Source organism: Temnothorax americanus, unplaced genomic scaffold, assembly GCF_048541705.1.
Source record: "Temnothorax americanus isolate GAGA-0224 unplaced genomic scaffold, ASM4854170v1 Scaffold26, whole genome shotgun sequence".
Taxonomy (NCBI): domain Eukaryota; kingdom Metazoa; phylum Arthropoda; class Insecta; order Hymenoptera; family Formicidae; genus Temnothorax; species Temnothorax americanus.
This window is the reverse complement of record NW_027509401.1, coordinates 1722341-1741304: the sequence shown is the minus strand read 5'-3', so window position 1 is coordinate 1741304 and position 18964 is coordinate 1722341. Positions and strand designations below refer to the sequence as shown.

General features: G+C 37.8%; 1 protein-coding gene across 3 annotated transcripts in view; it reads left to right on the top strand.

Moving 5' to 3' along the window:
• The window catches only part of LOC143899202 (nephrin), a 213679-nt gene that overhangs the window by 73358 nt on the left and 121357 nt on the right, over positions 1-18964 (top strand). For all 3 annotated transcript variants that reach the window (XM_077409282.1, XM_077409281.1, XM_077409283.1), the window contains one exon: positions 1179-1384. In XM_077409282.1, coding sequence (XP_077265408.1) covers positions 1179-1384 — 206 coding nt within the window. The remainder of the gene's footprint in view (positions 1-1178; positions 1385-18964) is intronic.

Here is an 18964-nt window from a genome sequence, read left to right as displayed (position 1 = left end):
TATCTAAAGCGTCCTAGAATTTATATACTCTTCTACAACAAAGAAATAGAGCACAGCGGATTTTATGGGGTAAATAAATTGGAGAAGGAGAGATAAATCAGATTATATACCATCGTCCGTATTCGCGGATTACCCGTTAAGTCATAACGAACAATATAGCGCGAGTGGCCGCCCCTTCTTTCAGCGAGACCTAATACCGTCTCCGGAAAGCTCTGACCTGGGAACTAAGGGGTTATCTGACTCTCTCGGTCGAGTGCACTTCTCCCGGTCTGTATTGGATCTTCGTGAGTCTGGGCGACTACGAGGGGGATATAGGCGAAGAGTTTCACCTCTCGCGGGATCTCTCGACTATGACGAATTGCGAAAGTTCGGTGAAAAATTGGCCGAAGTCAGATAAGAGCGGCCAGGGGTGTATTGTGCGTCGTACTTTGGTCGTCGGCCATTCGTTCCTCCCGCTTTACTTTCATCTTGCTGGCCGACTTAACCCGCCTTATTTAGCCCGTCCTCAACCCTCTCTCCGCTCGTGTCCTGTTCGTCCCTTTTTTTTCCGGACCGCGCAAGGAAAGATTTTAAAATAACTCTCTGTCCCGGGGGGGAAAGTTTCTGTCGAGCTGACAAATGCGAGTATCGTGCGGCGGACGGCCGCGGGCGGCCGCGGGCGGCGCGCGGCGTCGCGAGAGCTACGCGACTTGGCGCCACGATTGGCGAATGGCGACACGCGAAACTGCGGTATTTAACTCCGCAGGCGGACATATTTCGCGACGGTAATCCCGTGATTTGTATGCACAGCCCGAGGATACTCCGCGAAGCTCGGCGAGCCCGGGTATAAACGAGGTATATCAGTCGCAAACAGACTTCTCACCGTAAATGCAACGTGCAATGCACTCACGATAAGAACTCACTTTGGAATCTTTTGCGTTATATTAAATCAGTGACATAAATCCTTTCTTTTTCATTCCTATTTAATGTCTCGGTTCTGCTATAGTTCGACAAACCGCTTCTGATTTAAAACCATTTAAAACGCTCTTATCACAACTTTGAGATTTGACAACATAAGTATAATATTTCGCAATTAATATCTCGCTACCCCTCTCCCCCCCGAATAATAGATTAAACAAGAATCGGATATTGCCTATTTAATTGTTTTACTTGAGATATTCCTGTGATTGATGTTACAGTTACGACGCAAGAAGTCGGCAGTTCGGAAAGGCGAAACTGTGGAGCGCCACGCATTTTTGGGGCCACCGGGCGTCTTTTCGTGCGAGCCCACCGGCGCAGCTGACACTTCAGGACCTTCGACAAAGTGACGAAGGTGTCTACAGATGCAGGGTCGACTTCCGAAACTCGCCGACGAAAAACTTGAAAGTTAATCTCACCGTTATCGGTAAGTACATCGATCAGATCTCCTCCAGACATCCCGAGTAAAAAATATATAGACCCTCCGTAACGCCTGACACTCTCCTTGAACAGAATGAACGGAGGGTCGCATAATAGTGCATTTGTCTATGTTGCTTGCCCTCCGTTCACTCGTCAAATGACAGTTTTTACTCATTTAACGTCTTCGGAGGTTACGCGGAGTCTGGCGACTCTCCGTTCACCTTCCCTATACAATTCGCAGATTCGACGTCGCGTAGCTGGATAAAACCTCGAAATATTCTCCCTAGACTCTCAGCATGTTTTTGCTAGACCCTCGATAGAGCCTGCGTACACTCTATTCCCGTAAGCCGTGTACCCTCTGTAGAACCTAAGATCCTCGAATAAATAAATCATCTTTAAATAAATTTCCAATTAAATAATTTCGCTAAACATGGCAGCATTTTGTAAATCGTAAATATAATGTTTTATTTTTATAATTCTCTTGTATTTATAATTCATTTGTCGACAGATAAAAATATCACGTAAATCTAGAATGACACGAGATTAGTTGATCACGATATGTGATCGTTGAACGGATTACTCTCGACTGTAATTATCAACGACTCTGCAAATAATCCCAGAGCTCTGTTACCAAAGGAGATTCGACTCAACGATTTGACGATAGCGTCAACGACAGAGCGAATTTAAACTAGAGATGGCCAATTGACGGTACTCTCAGCGCGATCGTTTACAAAGGATCGCTTTCAATGGTCCGCTGATTGTACGAGTGGTTCTTCGATCCTGGATTAACGACCATTCTTGGGACCGGCTTGCCCAATCGTAAGCGACGATCGCCGCCGAGTATCGGCGGTCAGTTCCGCCGAGAGTTTCTCCCGTCAAGTACAATTTTGTGGAAAGTTTAACGAGCCTCGAACTAGTTCCACGCGAAAGGAAGACCAAGTTTTCGCTCTTGAGGAGCAAAGACGTTCAGATCTCAAGATTTTATTAGGGAGGAGTGTCTATTCGTAACTCTCGTCCGTCCGATAGTTACGATACTATCGCGATTGACTGCTCCCATTGCAAACAATTGTAAACTGCGATCGACACACACATACGTATATAGCGTGTCTTTTTGTACCTTTAGATACTGATGATTACATTTTCGTCATGTGAATCAGTTTGGGAAGTGTATTTGAAAAATGATTGATACAGAAAATGGAGGTTTTATTTCTTTTTCACCAAACCGGGAACTAGTTCTCTATGAAAAGACCAAGTTATGTCACGAAATAAAAACTACCCGGTCGATATCTTGCGGTTTATATCGCTACGAGGAAGTTGCTTGTCCATAACTTTCATCCATCGAATAGTCGTGATATTATCGTGACTGATCGTTCCACAAATTGCTAACACTGCAACTGTCATGTTGTCCTATTCTGGATATCGACAATTGAAATAACGGATATCGTCAGTATAATAATTTTCCATAAATTTTTATTTTATGTTCGTATTGTGTTCAATAACATTTATCTAATATCGTAATTTTTTAGAACATTTTAATAATTAACTAAATAAATAATTAATTGATTAAATAATTTAGTAAATAATTATTAAACCAGAATTAATAAAATTTTTCAATAAGCAAATACTACTATCTCATGAGGCTAATAGGAAATGCGTGCAAGAAATAATCATAAAAATAATTGCTGGACTTTAACAAAAGTTTAACTTCGTTTCAGATTAATCCCAAAGCCTTTTCGTGTCAAATGGATTTTTTCGAGATAAAGGTCGCTGTGAGAAAATTGCTATGCGTGCTTTTTGTTTGCACAAACATTCATAATAGCAATTATAAACGAGTTATTTCAGAATTTTAAATTGTGAATTATTCGATATATGGAATAATATTGGGGGGGGGGGATGGTTAAGAAAATATGTCCAATTATTACTCCAAGTAGAATAGATAAAACAATCCTCGAATCTAATGGCAAATGCGAAAATTAATAGCAACTAGTGTGAAAAATAACCACGTACGTCAATATCTGCATAATCGATTATTTCGTTATGTTATTCTAACGAAGCCTGTCACGTCAATTAAAGACAAGGCCGTCAATTGGCCGTCTCTAGTTTAGATTCGCTCTTTCGTTGACGCTATCGTCAAATCGTCGAGTCGAATCTCCCTTGGTAACAGAGCTCCGGGATTATTTGCAAAGTCGTTGATAATTATACAGTCGAGAGTAATCCGTTTACATATCGTGACCAACTAATCTCGTGTCATTCTAGATTTACGTGATATTTTTATCTGTCGACAAGTGAATTATAAATACATCAAAAGAATTATAAAGATAAAACATTATATATTTACGATTTACGAAATGCTGCCATGTTTAGCGAATTCATTTAATTGGAAATTTATTTGAAGATGATTTATTTATTCGAGGAAATAAAGGATTTTTTTTTATTAATCAGTAAATTAATCAATTCTTTGTATAATCGGTATCTCTCATTTTCAAATACATTTTAATTTAAATAATGACGCAGTATCAAATTTACGAATAAAATTCTATTCGATATAAAATATTATCTCACTAACTCTCTTTTTACGCGTGGATAAAGTTTTTTCTTTTAATTCTTCTATTTTCTGCGCGAATAACGTTTTTATTTAAATAATGGTGAATCGTATGTTGCATAATGCATCGAATTTTGTTATACCAAATGGAAATATAGGCCAAATCTGCTACTGATAATACTGAAATATTTATATTTTAATGTTATAACGTACAAACACAGAGAGGCCAATACAATTTGAAACATTTTTTTATAATATTAATCTAGACAATTTTTTTATAGTGTTTCTGTTTGTATGCTGGTGAAGCGTACATTATAACTATTTTATATTTGTTGTTTTTAACAAAACGATGTAGATTTCAAATTACAATGAGCTTTCAGATACAGTTGAAATAACAGCGTGTTGTAATATTATTTTATCTTGTGTAAAATAATCACCATCGCGTTTATAATGCAATCAACTTGACGGCGCGGAATGGATATCACAATGCGGTAATTAATACTCGATGCCAAATCGATGCGAGATACGCGTCAACCCGCACAGAAAGTTCAATTTCCACTTTATAGAAAGTTATGTAACAGCGTTTTGCGTTTCCATAATGACGAATAACATTATCCGGTGTACAGGCGAAATCAAATGTAATTACCGCATATGCGCTCGTACATAATCGCTGGAAGTATTGAAAATGTTTAAATAGAAGCTCGGGAATAAATGAAATATTAATGTTCAAATAGTCGAGTAGGGATTAATATATACGTTGAACCGAATAACAATATATTCGTTCTCTCTCTGTTCTTGACACGAAATATTTAACTTTAGTAAACGAACCAATAAACATTTTGAACAAAACTATTTTAATTGCTAATTAAAACGAGTCTCTTTGATAAAACTGTGATTCTAGTTATAAAGTTCATGTATAAGCGCACTTTTTGATCCGCCAAGCTTCTTATCTACCATAATGACAATACATTTTGTTCCTCGAAGCCCGTGTGCCCGCTATATCCCTAATAAGTGATTTACAGCTTCGTCCTAGTTTTATAATACCTCCGATCGTTGGTGGTGCGTATTTGCCATGCTGGTTTTGCCGTGCGGCCAAAGTGCATGGAAGTTCGAGAGGCGGCTTCTGGAAAGCGCCGAAAGTCCAAGATGGGCTTGTCGCTCTTGTCTCTTAATAGAATCGAAGCAATATCTCGGTTATCAAGGAGAAGGTCTCCATGGTGCATCGTAGCGAGAAGCTTTCACGAAGCACCTAACCCAATTTGAACATCGATCGGCCGTTAAGTTGATTTAAAACGCAGGTTGCCGATTTCGTATCCTGTTCAGACGAGAACCGACAAGATCAATGTTTATCTATAAAGTTAGACAACGTTATTTCTCGAAATTTTTCCACTATTATTTAAAACAATTTTTTTTATAACTCCGGCGATAAGTATGTATTTGCGTAGTTTATTAGAGTGAAGGAAACATCGTAAATCAAATTAATTATCAATTAGTCATCGTATACGTTACTAAAAAGAACTTTTCAAAAAATCTCGATGTATCATTCTGTTCCTAATTTATCTCATCTCATCCATCATAAATTTTTTCAATTTATCTACTATTAAAGGCACAACTTGTAAACTTCAATTTTCAGTCGAAGAAAATTAATCGATTAGTTCGAGTATCACGCTGAAGGATTGGACTAGTTCACTAAATAAACGCACGCACTAAACAAACACACCAAATGCGAAGATTGCGTCAAAATCGAGGGCCATTTCAAAGTTGGCCGATCGGCGCTGTTTTCTTTTAATCAGAACTCTGCCAAGCGTCGCGGAATGAGTCGGGTCGTCGCGCGTCGCTAACTTAAACAATCTACCCTCGTTGTTAGTGCCCGGGCTGAGTATCCCGAACTCGTTCGGGCGACCCAGGCGGGAGGAATGTAATCGAATAGGGATACATCTCGCAGGCGAAAGGCCATCGAAACATCGCGGTAGCGGTGGAGCTTCGTTTTACGCTTCGACGCGCGCGAGCGCAGCGTCCGTCGGAGCTTCCGAGCTCGAATTAATTCAGAGCCACACGGTACTCCTCGATGTAGAGAGAAGCGAGCGACGGACATTGTGATAGTATATGTATCGTATATATGTATCTGTGTGTACATATACATGGAAGGAAGTAGCATAGGATCCGTTGCACCTCAGCTGCAGGGTATATCCGTTCTCGGAGCGAGAGTTGAAACAATCCCTATCATGACTAAAGACTAAACTCATTGACGCGATATCCAACGCTTATGTTTCTACCTTTTTCTCTCTTTTCTCGCCTTTTATTTTCTCTTCGTTTTGTGCCCTTTCTTTTATACGTGCATCTACTGATTACAATTATCTTACGAAACTACAGTTCACGCGTCTTTACGTGTCGCCGTTTCTCTCTCTTCGACCCCCTTAATTAAGTTTTCTATATCGTTTACAGTATCCACCACTTTCAAGTTGCTTATTAAAAAAGTTATTCTCATAAGCCGAAAATAAACTATCCCGCTCGCATCAGCGATGTTTCTCGATGTATCGCGCATCGCACATCGCATGCTCCTCTATACCGCTGCGCTTACTCATCGCTGTTGCAATTTTCCTGCCTCGAGACTTCGAGTCGTTAGCTCATTTGGTAAAGGAGACGCACGCCCCAAGGAGCCCCAAGACCCAAGACGTCGTCGTTGAAACTTGGGAACAAAAGCTGCTCGGGTGTTGAGTCGACTCATGCTAATCCGATTAGGATTTACTTTAGATTTTGACGAGCGCTAGATCCTCCCCATCTCCTTCTACGCGCGCCTCGGGGATGCCTAATCGCCGCTTACGGCCAAATTAGTTTCCTACAATCTCTTGTCTCTGTCTCACCTATCCTGCCCACTTATTTGATGTACGGCCGTGTTGGCCTTTATCCACTTAATTGATCGCTCAGTAGTTGTCCTTATACTTATCGCGTGTGTGCATGCGTGCGCGCGCGAACTTGCATATGTGTACTAATTAATTAGTTATATATCTGTGTTGAAATTTAATCGAGGCTACGTTTAAAAAATTAATCACTTTCCGATAGGAATAGCACTGAAACAAATAAGTCGAATTGATTTATTGGAAATGACGTAAAAATATTTCTGTAAAAACTCCATGAAAGTATACATGTTGAATTAGAAACGAATAGAATCGATAATGATATTAATCCCACGAACTTCGTGATCCGTTTGCATTCTCGAGCGAACTTCTGCGTCCTTTCGATCCTTCTCACCTGCGAGCTTTTCGAAGGATATAGCTTATAGATCCTGTAATCCCGAACGGGACGCATTGCGTTGGAATCGCTGGAATTGCGTCTCGTCAGGCCAAGTGATACTGCGTGATTCCCTGAAATCGATACTTCACGCTGGATATCCTCGTTTAAGCTCCTTTATCGATGATTACTCATCAGCTTTCAGGAAGAAAGAGTGGCACGATACTCTCGAGAGGATCGAAAATACCTGACACGGCCGAAGGCACCCAAAAACCGGCTTTGTCATCCTTGATCTCCTTCCTCGTTTTTCCGTGACGTGCATCTCATTATCGAAAAAGGAAAATATAATCAAGCCTCTTTGCATCTAATTTCGTTTGAGATATTTTTAGAATATCGCACGTACAGTTATAGAATATAACGCTAATATGACAATAGATAGTGATACAAATTTTTTATAATAAATCTATATATATTTATAATTAACATATTTAATTAGGAAGATATATTAAAAGTGCATATCGATAAATTTGTTTATGAGAATTAATATTTCAAAGATAATAATTTATATCAGATACAAATCCAACCAAATATTTAAAATATGTAACGTTTTTGACTTTTAATATAACATTAAATGAAATCTTGTAGTATAAGAGAGAAAATACTTATATATTATAATATGTATTTCTTTTTAGTCCGTTAGTTATATTATCTATATAAAAAATACATCGAAGCACGTCGCTCACTGACGGAGAATTTTCTAACGCTCACGCTGAGGGTTAACGGGGGATAATACCTGAAAGTCACTTTCATCGTCAAAGCCTTTTCTTCTGAGTTTACCCTTCTTGCGCCGTCCTCGATAAACGGTAGTCATCTCTTTCCCGACTGTTTTTCTTCTCGAACGCGTCTATGATCCGGAATCTTTCATGAAAATTAAATACCGCGGAGCTCGAGGATGATGGATATATCCCGCGAACGATGTTCCACGTCGCCTCGTGTCCTCTATGCGGGAGGGAGGGGCCGGCGAGAAAGAGTGGCCCCGAATAGGAAGAACGAAGCCAGGCGGACACATTCTGAAATTTAGTATGACGGAGCGGGCGAGCTCGTATTTTATCGTTAGCAAATTCCATAGAAAATTCAGAGCCCCGCTGCGACTCGGGCGCGGCCCGACCGCCATTTCCCATCGGGTCGAGTCTCGCTCCCGTTCTTCGCTCGTGTACCTCTGTCTGCCGCTGGCAAACGAGCGTTCGTCCGGTATATTTTTCGCGTGTTCCTTAACTCCTCGACATAAACGCATCTTTGTTCCGCGATGCCGCTAAGGGGCTAAGGAGTTTCTTTTTCATGCAATACAATGCACCGCGCTTAACTAGTTTGCTCGCTTACTAACTTGACAAATGCGTTTTGTTCCACCATTAATTTGTACAAAGAACGACGAGAATAAGAAATGTATTTGCTAAATTGGTAAACAAGTTAGCGAGCATATAGTTATTAATTTATCGCAAATTAAGCTATATTTTAGCATTGTGTGCTTTTACTGTTAACGCTAGACGTTAAAAAAAAATTTGTTTATGTATCTGGAGCATGCAGACTTCTATAATGAACATTTCACGAGACCGCAATTTGTAACAACTTTATAAGTTTTACCTTTAAATGTTCTGGTAATTAATGTGTAAATTAAGTTTTTATCAAAGTAAAGTCTCTTTCATTTTAAAACGGCATTTATAGCCAGTTGAAGCTTAACTCGCCAAATATGTAGCCGCGTAATTAGTGACGTTAATATTCGCGTAGTTACATCTTATGGAGCATTTTTGTCGAGAAGAATCTAGTTCCGTATTTTTTTTTATTCCGTATAGTTCCGTATTATAAAAAAAAAACCGATATTAACAGACTTTTGATAAATGTATATTATCCATCCATGCACTTCTTTCCGAATCTTGTGGATTTATCGCAGCTATGATTCGTCATTACATGATAATGAAAACGTACGCTCAGCGGAGCCGACGCATTTCCGTATCCGCAGACCGATGCGATCCGGAAAGTTTCTCTCGAAGCGGAAAACGCGGCTCGGCCGAGCGGACGAGGAAAGACATAAAAGAAGGAAGGATGGCAGAAGTTTGCCTCGGGCTCGCGGTTAGGTGCGATTCTAAAAAAATCATGAATCAGAGACGAAACGAGCCTCAATAATGGATCGTCCAATCCGAAAACAGGTCTGAAGGATGATGGCGGATCCGCGTGAAACTTGTGCCACAGAAGTGCGGAACTTGGTTTTTCTACGACATACGTTATACAGCTCTTATTACGAAAAGTACGATAGCAAGTACGATACATTGTTGATTTTTCCATAAACTTTAAGATATTTTCACATCGGTTATATAAATTTTCCTTTTAATTAAAATACAATATTTATAGAATTTCTTAATTAATGAACAATTTATTCTTACAATTCTTTTTTTAAATAACATTTTTTTGCGCAAACAATTTTATAATTCTCTATATAATGTTTTAAAAATATATAGCTGTTTTTTTATGTTTATTCATGTTAAACGATATTGAACTTTGTGCAATTTTATTATTGTTACGTAGTGAGGATAACATTTAATTGATATCAGAAATAGAAAGTAAAATTTGGAATTTATATTTGCGAAAATTGGGAACCGATCTTTTATTTTCTTTTATTCTCCGCACTGCGAAAACAGCATGACACTCATTAGTCGGAAGAAGTCTCACAGAGATTTCAAAGCATCCTGTTTATTCCAAGGAAATCTTGCGATCGCCCATTCCGAGAAACGTTGATCGTTTAAAGAGCAGAAAACGAATACGACGAAGACTTACCCTGCCATATTACGCTTCCTCCGTTGCATGACATTAAATATATTTGCGATCTCTTCGTGAAAACTCTGCGAAAAGCTAACGGGCGATGGAAAACTCTCATTGCATTGGTCGAAAACTTGTGCGGCTGCATTATGACTCGTATATTGCGTTTCGTTTAACGCAGTAAAAATAGTAAATAGGTCGCTGCTCTTTCTTGTGGAAACAATCTAAAGCGTCGCTCGACTTTTATTTAATACGAGAAAAGTTATAATTGTGAACTAAAATTTTTTTTATCATAGCACAATACTTCCGGTAAGTTATATTTTTTGTGTTATTAAGTACTTTCGCAGTTAGTGAAAACAATTAATCACTACATTTTCACATTAAGAGGATTGTTATTTAAGAGAATGAGAGAATTTAATTGTCGAATTTCTTCACAGTTCTCAAGATGAGTTAAAAATTCAATAACAGCCATTTGATATATACGGATTTTAATATATTCGTTAAATATAACTTTTAAAATAATCTTTGTAATAAAATTGATTTTATTTTCAATGGAAATATCAAGCATGAAAATCAAACATGTCACCGAATGATACGTTAATTCTTTGCCAAGATAAGAAATTGTGCATTATTAAGATATAGTCTTGTTTTTTAAAGAAAAATTTTCAAAGATCTCATACAATGTTTTTTGGCAAATATACGGCTACATTAAGGTGATAAATTCCGACCTGACACAAAAATTCTCTAGCGCAAATTTATTTTTTAAATTGAATCTCGGTCTATTTTCAACCGCAGCGCCAGAGAAACGAGCGAAATTCTATCGTACGAGAAAATATTGCGATATTCTTCGAACAGACGCCGTGAGCAAGACTCGAGGAGTTGTCCATCAACCGCACGACGGGCATCTCCATTTCCATATTCTTTGTTGCCTCTTCGGTATTTTTTATCCGCCTCTTGACCCGTGTTTCGGATCATCCTCTTTACATGAGTTTCAAACACTATCTTGATCAGATCAATCAAGTGGAGGGTAGCAGAGATCGATAGCTTTTTTCGACAAAAATTTATTTTGTTTTTATAAGAAATGCTGATAGAATAAAATCAGCGAATATCAGCGAAAAAATGGAAAACAGTTTTGTAAATATCAAAAGAGAAAAATTCTTCATGATCTAAATTTAAGGCACTATTTTTTTTTTAATTTTTATAACAATATTCAATTTATATATAAGATATTGTAATTTTTAATGAATTGGATCAATTATGCATTGTTTGTAAATATGCAAGTTTTGATATACCATCCAGGTATTTATTACGTGTGCAGTCATTAGAGTGAATATCGTGATGCAATATAAAAAAAAATTGGGGTCGATAGCGCGGCACGTCGTGAATCATAACAGATTTCCGACCCTTAAGATCTCTCTTTTCTCTCGCTAGAACCGCGTCCGGACATCAAAAGAAAACCGACAGGGAGATTCGCGGACGGTCCACCTGCCATATTTTTCCGCCTCGGAGAGCTCGTCCATCTTCGAGCGAATGTTCGATATCCCGCAGAATTCCATCTTTCTATTGGCTCCGTCTTTTCTTTTTAACGCGTTGGTTCAAAGGGCCGTATATTTTTCTACCGCGAGTTAGACGGGCGATCGTCAACCAACAACGCGGCTAGAAATTGTTTCCCAATGAGGGAATAAAATTTGATATTTGTAATATTTATTTAAATCAAATCAACGTCATTTATCGTTCGTTATTTATATAGAAATATAGGAAATTAATATTAAATAATTGTATTTAGTATTAACTGATTAATTCAATAATTTACTGTATACTGTTAATAAATTTCAAATAATATATTGTGATTTAGTTCAAAATAATTAATAACTTATAACAAATAATAATGTGGACGTTAATTTATATATAGATGGAGTATTCCATAACCACTATGCAATATTTCAGTACCCTGTTCGAAACATTAATTACAATCGGAAATCCTCATACAAAAATGTCGAGATCAAAATAATTTTAAAGTTAAAAATTGGTAAAAAATGTCGCTTGCGTTTTGATTCTTAACTATGTTTAACGTATACTAATTTGTCATATGTTACTAATATTTAAAAGTTAAAAGATATTAGTTTTTACTGCTCATTACATCAAATGATTTTAATAACTTAAGAAAGCGAGCTATACCTACATTTTTTACAACAATTGCATTTTCTTAATTTATTAGAATTATATAACACATTATTTTAATTGTAAAATTGGAAAAAAGCAAAAATAATTAGGTACATATTAATTTATGCAAAATATATTTATTAAAACAAAAGTATAATTATAGTTTTCAAATATAAATTTATACGTTATAATGTATATCTCTTTCTCTCTTTCTCGTTTTCTCTGCACAATTAATTATTATTTCGACGTTAACTAAAACACGAAATAAAACATAAAACAATCAAATTTATTTTGAAATGTAAATTAGAGAATAATTTGGCGTATATTTGTTTTATAATTTCTATATGGAAGAAGCAGGAGGAGAAGGAAATTCGTCACAATTCCGTCCTTACGCATGATGTCTGTGAGTGAAAAATTGTGTTTTATTTTATTTTGAAGGGTCCGTGAAAATTATACCATATTTTATGGTATTAACTATTAACATATTAACGCCTGAATTCTGTGCGACGCCACTAACTCTATTGCTTATAACTTAAAAACTGCTTTGATCTCGATATATCCAGTCCTCATGCATTGATCTCCGGAATACGTTATTATTAAACTACTATTATTTATTGTGCGACGACCGCAAAAGGTCCCGTATGTACAATGTGCTTTTTTTAATCCGAGTAAATCTAATGTAACAACACAGTTGGTATTTTATGTCGCATCTGTGCGGTTTACAACGTTTTAGTTATAATATTTTAACGGAGACTAGATTATAAACGTTATGACATGCCTGAAAATTATACCCGGGATTACGATATCGCAAAAAGCTTTAATCTCGTTTTGCAATTTTGTAGTCGCGAAAATCGATCCTACGCGTATACGTTTTTACAAAACTAAATCCGTCCCGGCATCGAGAATAAATCACGAATCACGACAAATTCTCGCATGTTTCACGACATATCCCGTCTCGCTCGCGTGTCACGATAAAAATTGCAGAGGCGCATGTATTACAATGGAATTGTGCCGGCGTACCGAGTGGTTGTACGTCATATTCCTCTTAGCGGCAATCTCTACCCGGGATTCGGGATTCGACAGGATACTCGGAATTCCAGTTTCGATGGGATCCTATCTTTTGTAAGTCGCTCCGACGACGGTATCGAGGGAGGTTGCGGTCAGTTATTCCGGTCACGAGTGGGATTCATCCTCGAGATATCTCGATTCGGCGTGTCCTGTCGTCTGTGTTTGCTCAAGGGACTTATCTCGGACGTGTCTCGAACGAGCGACTCTTTCTTTTGTGACGTTTTCGCGCGAAAAGAGGCTTACGCCTCTTAGGTAATTTGCGACGATGGTTAATTGATCCTCAAAGGATTCTGAGTGGATAACGTAATCACGCGAGATTAAATTTTATTTTAATTATAACTGATATCATATCTTTTTATAGCGTATCCAATTATATTATTATCTGCGCATTTTATGCTCGCGACAATGTTTCTTATAAATAAAATTAACGCTCTGCATTTATAGGAATTACTTTACGGTTTCTATAGTCCTGCAATCTTATTTTACTAAAGACGAGAATAGTACGTATATATTGCGTCTTGTTGGGATGGCATAATTGCGTTACAATTGCACAGCTGCTTCGATTAATTACACGACGAGATTAATTACTAATCACTTATGGTCGATAATGAAGCGACAATAACGTGGGAAACCGCGGCTGTTATTAACAGAATTACATCGATTCCGCGACGGTAACCTCATCCACTGATAATCCATTATGGAATTATGCAGACATTAGTGGCGAACAATTATATATCTTCTATATATTTTTTGAACAACATTGAACAACATTTAACTCTTCTTCTATTTAAATTTTTGTGTTGTAAACTGTAAAAGGTCTTTCACACAGGGACTCCTTTCGTTCTATTTATTTTTTAATGTTAAAAAGTTTAAAAAGGAAATACATGATGAATATGACATTCGATAAAATTGTTATTCAAGAGATCGATTGTTAATTGATTAAATAATTTATCAATAAAAAGAAAAACAGATATAACGAAAGGAGATAACGTCATTATAATTGACGATATATTGTTATAAATTAACTGTGACGCAAAGATCTGAATATTCATGGAAGTGACGCGAAATAAAAGAAATGTTTTCCAAGTAAACTAACGTAACGTTCGAAGTTGAAACGACAGGATGGTTCGGATAAAGCGAAGGGGACGAGAGATCCGGAAATGTGAGGTCGGCGATCTCTTAAAAACCGGCAACGAATCTTTCGCATGACAAACGCTCGGATCTTCGGCGGAGTAGCAGGTGCAACGGCGACTAAGTATGTAATATCGTTTTAGGTCGGCAATAAAAATTCTTCCGGGGCTTCGCGCGCGCGTAATCTATCCTTACTAGAGGGCTAAACGACTCGCAAAGAGATTCTTTTCGGGGAATATCCTCGTGGCTCGAGTAACGACCGAGTCGCGAAAATGTCCCGCGGTAAGCCCGATGCGGTGCGCGGAATGCGGAAACGTTTGTCACTAGAATTGTAAAACACGGCAATTTCATTACGATAAATCCCTTATTCGTTGATTTATTCTTACAACGTTGTGCTGGACGAAATAGCAGGGTAAATCACGACCAAAAATATTTCTTTATAAAAATATATATTTTGCGATGAAATAACAGTATAAATGACTATTTTTGCGAAAACGTGAAGAAGTAGCGTCTCAGAGCAAACTTGTACGAAGAAAATCGGCCAAGCAAATGCGCGCGCGATATCTCTACGACCATAAAATCGACGATATTGTTCTTCAAGTTGTTCGTATATCGGCGACGTAACGATAACGCCCCGGGTGATGCCGAAAGATTTTCGCGAAGCCGACGACTTCTTGCTCTTTACCACTGTCGATTACGCGCCGTAACGGCCCATAAGGAGAGATTACGTGGTGCTCGAAATTCGTCGCGCCCGAAAAATTTCCCGCAACGACGATTACACCCCTAGCTTTCGGAGAATCGTAAAGTTCGGCGAGGGATGATATGAAGCCGTCATAAAAGTCAAGCAAGACGTTGACGACGGCGGTGCCGGAAAAATTCGTGAAAAGTGCGACGAATCGCGAAATACGAAATGCATGACTGCGTTTTTTACATGTCTATCTCGATTCTACGATGTGCATTTCTTTTATTTTCTTACCAAACAAAAAACAGCAATATTTGATCGTAAACTTTTCGTTCGAAAGGCTACGTTCGTCTCGAAGAATTCTAATTAAATAATTATAAAAAAGCATAACTTCAGATTTAATTTTGATTATGCAAATTATTGTATAATATATCTGAAAAACGTAAGAAATAGATAATTTATGCAGGATAAATTTAAATGTATTGAAAATCAAAGTAATATTAGCATTACTGCAACAATTTGAAATTTCCATCAATCTCAATATCACTCGTAACGATTTAAAAAATTGTCCGCGTTTTATTTACATATTCTGTATATAAATGGACGTTGCTAAAGCTGCTCGTAAATGATTCGTCGAGCGCGCGCGAGAGAGCGTGTTCTTGTATTTCTTTACAGGAATTCGCAGTCGATGGTTTTGAAAAAAAAAAGAAGGAGAAAAAAATGCCGTCGTTTGTGATAGTCACGACAAACGAAAGTACGAAGGGAAGGCTCGGTAGAAACGAGCGACGAAGTATTCGCCAGAATACTCGCATTCGGCGCGCCGCAGGACTTATACTTAACCATCTCTTCCTCTCCTTCAACGCCTACCTTCCGAACGCACTTCGGATTTCTATCTCCCCGAGTCTTCCGAGCGTTTTCGCTGGAATTTGCCGGGTATTAAAAGAACAAGATATCCCGACGCGGTCCCCTCTTATTCTTTTATTTACCGCGAGCAAGAAAACGTTCTGCGATAGAAAAGGAACGATCCAGGAAATAATGCCCGGAGAGAGGAACATAATCCTGTAACTGGTGGCGCGCGCGATGTACTCGACGCGTTACACGACCTGGGGAATGCGAGGAACAACGTGCCAGTCCGAGAAGAGTTGGGGAATATTCTTTCACACTTTTGTGGATGCATGCATTTTCTACGCTTTCTTCCGTTAACTTGTCTGAGAACAGTGAGAACAAATGACGTTACCATACTCAAACATTTTTAGCTTGTTCCCCCATCATAACGTCAGAAAAAGTTAACACATACAACAGTGCCGAAAAAAATTTTTATCTCGAAAATATCTTACCAAATAAGTTAAAATATTGCAAAAGTACAGCGTAAACGCAAAATATAATATTCTGGGTGATGATGGGCCATAAGGTTTATCATAATTCATCATCGAGCAGTAATATAAAACTATATAAAATAAATATTATAACAATTATTTAGAAATTTGCTCCGGCATATATTTAGCAATATTTACAAAATTCTATATATTCTATATATTTTAAAAAATTTTATTGCTCAATTTGCTAATAATAAAATACAATTCGTAAAACAGAATTCAGAATAGGAAGGATTAAGCGGAAAACTCTTTAGTTGTCAGAGAACTTTAGTTAATTCTATGTTGAATCGTTGACGTATGTCATAGTATAAAATGTAACCTAGCGTTGACTCTATAATCCTTTATAGCACAATGGAGAAAGTTTTAAGGAACGATAAACAGTTTCGTAAAGTATATTAAAACAAACGTGCATGCTTTTAAGTTATAATAGCCAACAACTTGTACAATACGTGATTATTCAAGAGTTGTTTTCGTCTTTTTTTCTCATTCTCTGCTCCATTGTATTCTTGCTTTTTCATTATTTAATTATTTTTCTTTATTTTGTCACATTTATCTCGTTTGAATATCTATCTTAATTTATGTTTATTATGAAACATTTATTGTGAAACATTTAACATAATTTATATACAAATTCTTTATCTTTTAAAAAGCAGAAAATAAAAAATTAATTATAAATTTCGCAAAATATGATTGATAAATCTTTTTCTTGATCTTTTCACATCAAAAAGCATGCTGTTACTCTTTAATGGCAGAACATAATCTTTTCACACTCCTCTCTGAACAGATCAATTTGCGAAAAGCAGAAAAAGAGGACATTATATAGTTATAAGTACTTTATTTCATTATAGAAATGATTTCTTGAAAATACACGTTTGTCATACTTTCGAATTCCATGGACCGCATATCAAACCCGCGGAAACTTTCTTGACGTCGTGTTTCGAATTGATTTCCGGCGCATATATGCGAATAAATTTTCGATACACCAGTCGCGAAACGCACAATACTCTCGACAGGCATTCCGCAAAATTTTCAATGAAGTTAGGGGTTTCCAGGCTTGCCATAACTAGCCACTTTTCCGTCGCCGACTTTTCACCCCGCATTCTTCGATAACTGACCGGAGATGGAAGAGAGAGAGAGGAGGAGATAGCAATAACACAATCTGCCTTATTTCTTCTTGCCGTAAGACGCGTTTTTCTTTGTCAGCAAAGTTTTTGGAGAGGAAAATTTCTCGCTTCTAACAATAAGTCTCGGAGCCCTGAAATATGCAGACTCGTTCTCGACGGAACGATGGCGATGATATTTTCTCTCGGACGTTTCCGCGTGCGCGTGTTACGGCGACGCGTCCTGAGAGACAAACGCCTTTGAAGTTGCACCAGCATCGACAGCAACTCGATTCCGAAGAACGTGTTGTCAGCTCGTTTCTTCCCTGCGGGATATCCCGGGTATTTTCCCAGGATCTGAATACGCACGTACTCCGGCGCCGGCGGAGTGCGCGCCAGCTTGCTCATGCCCGGCGCCCGAGTCTCGCTGAGAGTTTTACGAGATTCGTCGCTTTGTCACACTTTTCGGTTACCAACTTTGCCGGGGGTAGAGTCGCTGTATCGACACCTTTGAGCGAACGCGACGACTACGATGACACCTCTCGATTTCAGCACCGCATTGTCGCGCGAAAGAGTCTTTCTTCGAGCTGCAGACGGTATATTTTTCCATGGAACACAAGATCGATTCTCCATATTCGTACAGCCCGTAGCAAACTTTTTCCTCGAGCCTCGCTGTTACAAGTTTGCAGTCTGATGGAATAGCGAAGCTCGAACTCGCATTCGAGGATATACAAAGCGAACTGGCCGAGATAGGGGTATCGATAATTATGTGGAGCACACATGTAATCGTGTGAAATCTTCCATATGCGACACACACGGATTAATATCACAGTTTTTGCTTGATATAATTTTTGTTAAAATGTAAAATGTGTGTAAAGAAATTTAATATAATTGTACATTTTATCTTAAAGTTTTCGTTAACATCAAACTTGGATAGCAACTCTAGTAGTCTTTGTAAATTAGTTTGCAAGGCAACGAGTGGTTTATTATATGAAGCTAATTTCAAAATGTAGAGCTGATCTTCATTGTGCGATAGGGGTTGTTAAGTTGTTGTAATTAAGTCTTAAATTAAAATTTGATTAAAACGGAATTTATTTGATGTTAAAGGGACAGTATGTTAAAGGGACAGAAATCTGTTGCCTTCCTCTATCCGCACTGTTGAAACTCAATTCATTAAAAGCTTCTTCATTTTTAATCGCTTAACAGCTGAAAAATGATCGATGCGTCCACATTGAGGCTAACGGTGTTTTCCTTGTTTTATATAGCATATAGCGTTTAGTATTTGAGTTAAAACGCGGAGAACAACCTGTACTATGATTTATCATAAGACTCATTAGTCGCCGCATTATCGCACACTTGATTTATTGCCAAAACAAGATAAACGTAATCTCACTGCGAAGCAAAAGAGAACCTTTGGTGGGAGAATAATTCTCCGAGCGTATAGTGAAGTGGTAAATCATTAATATGCTAAAGCTAAATAACG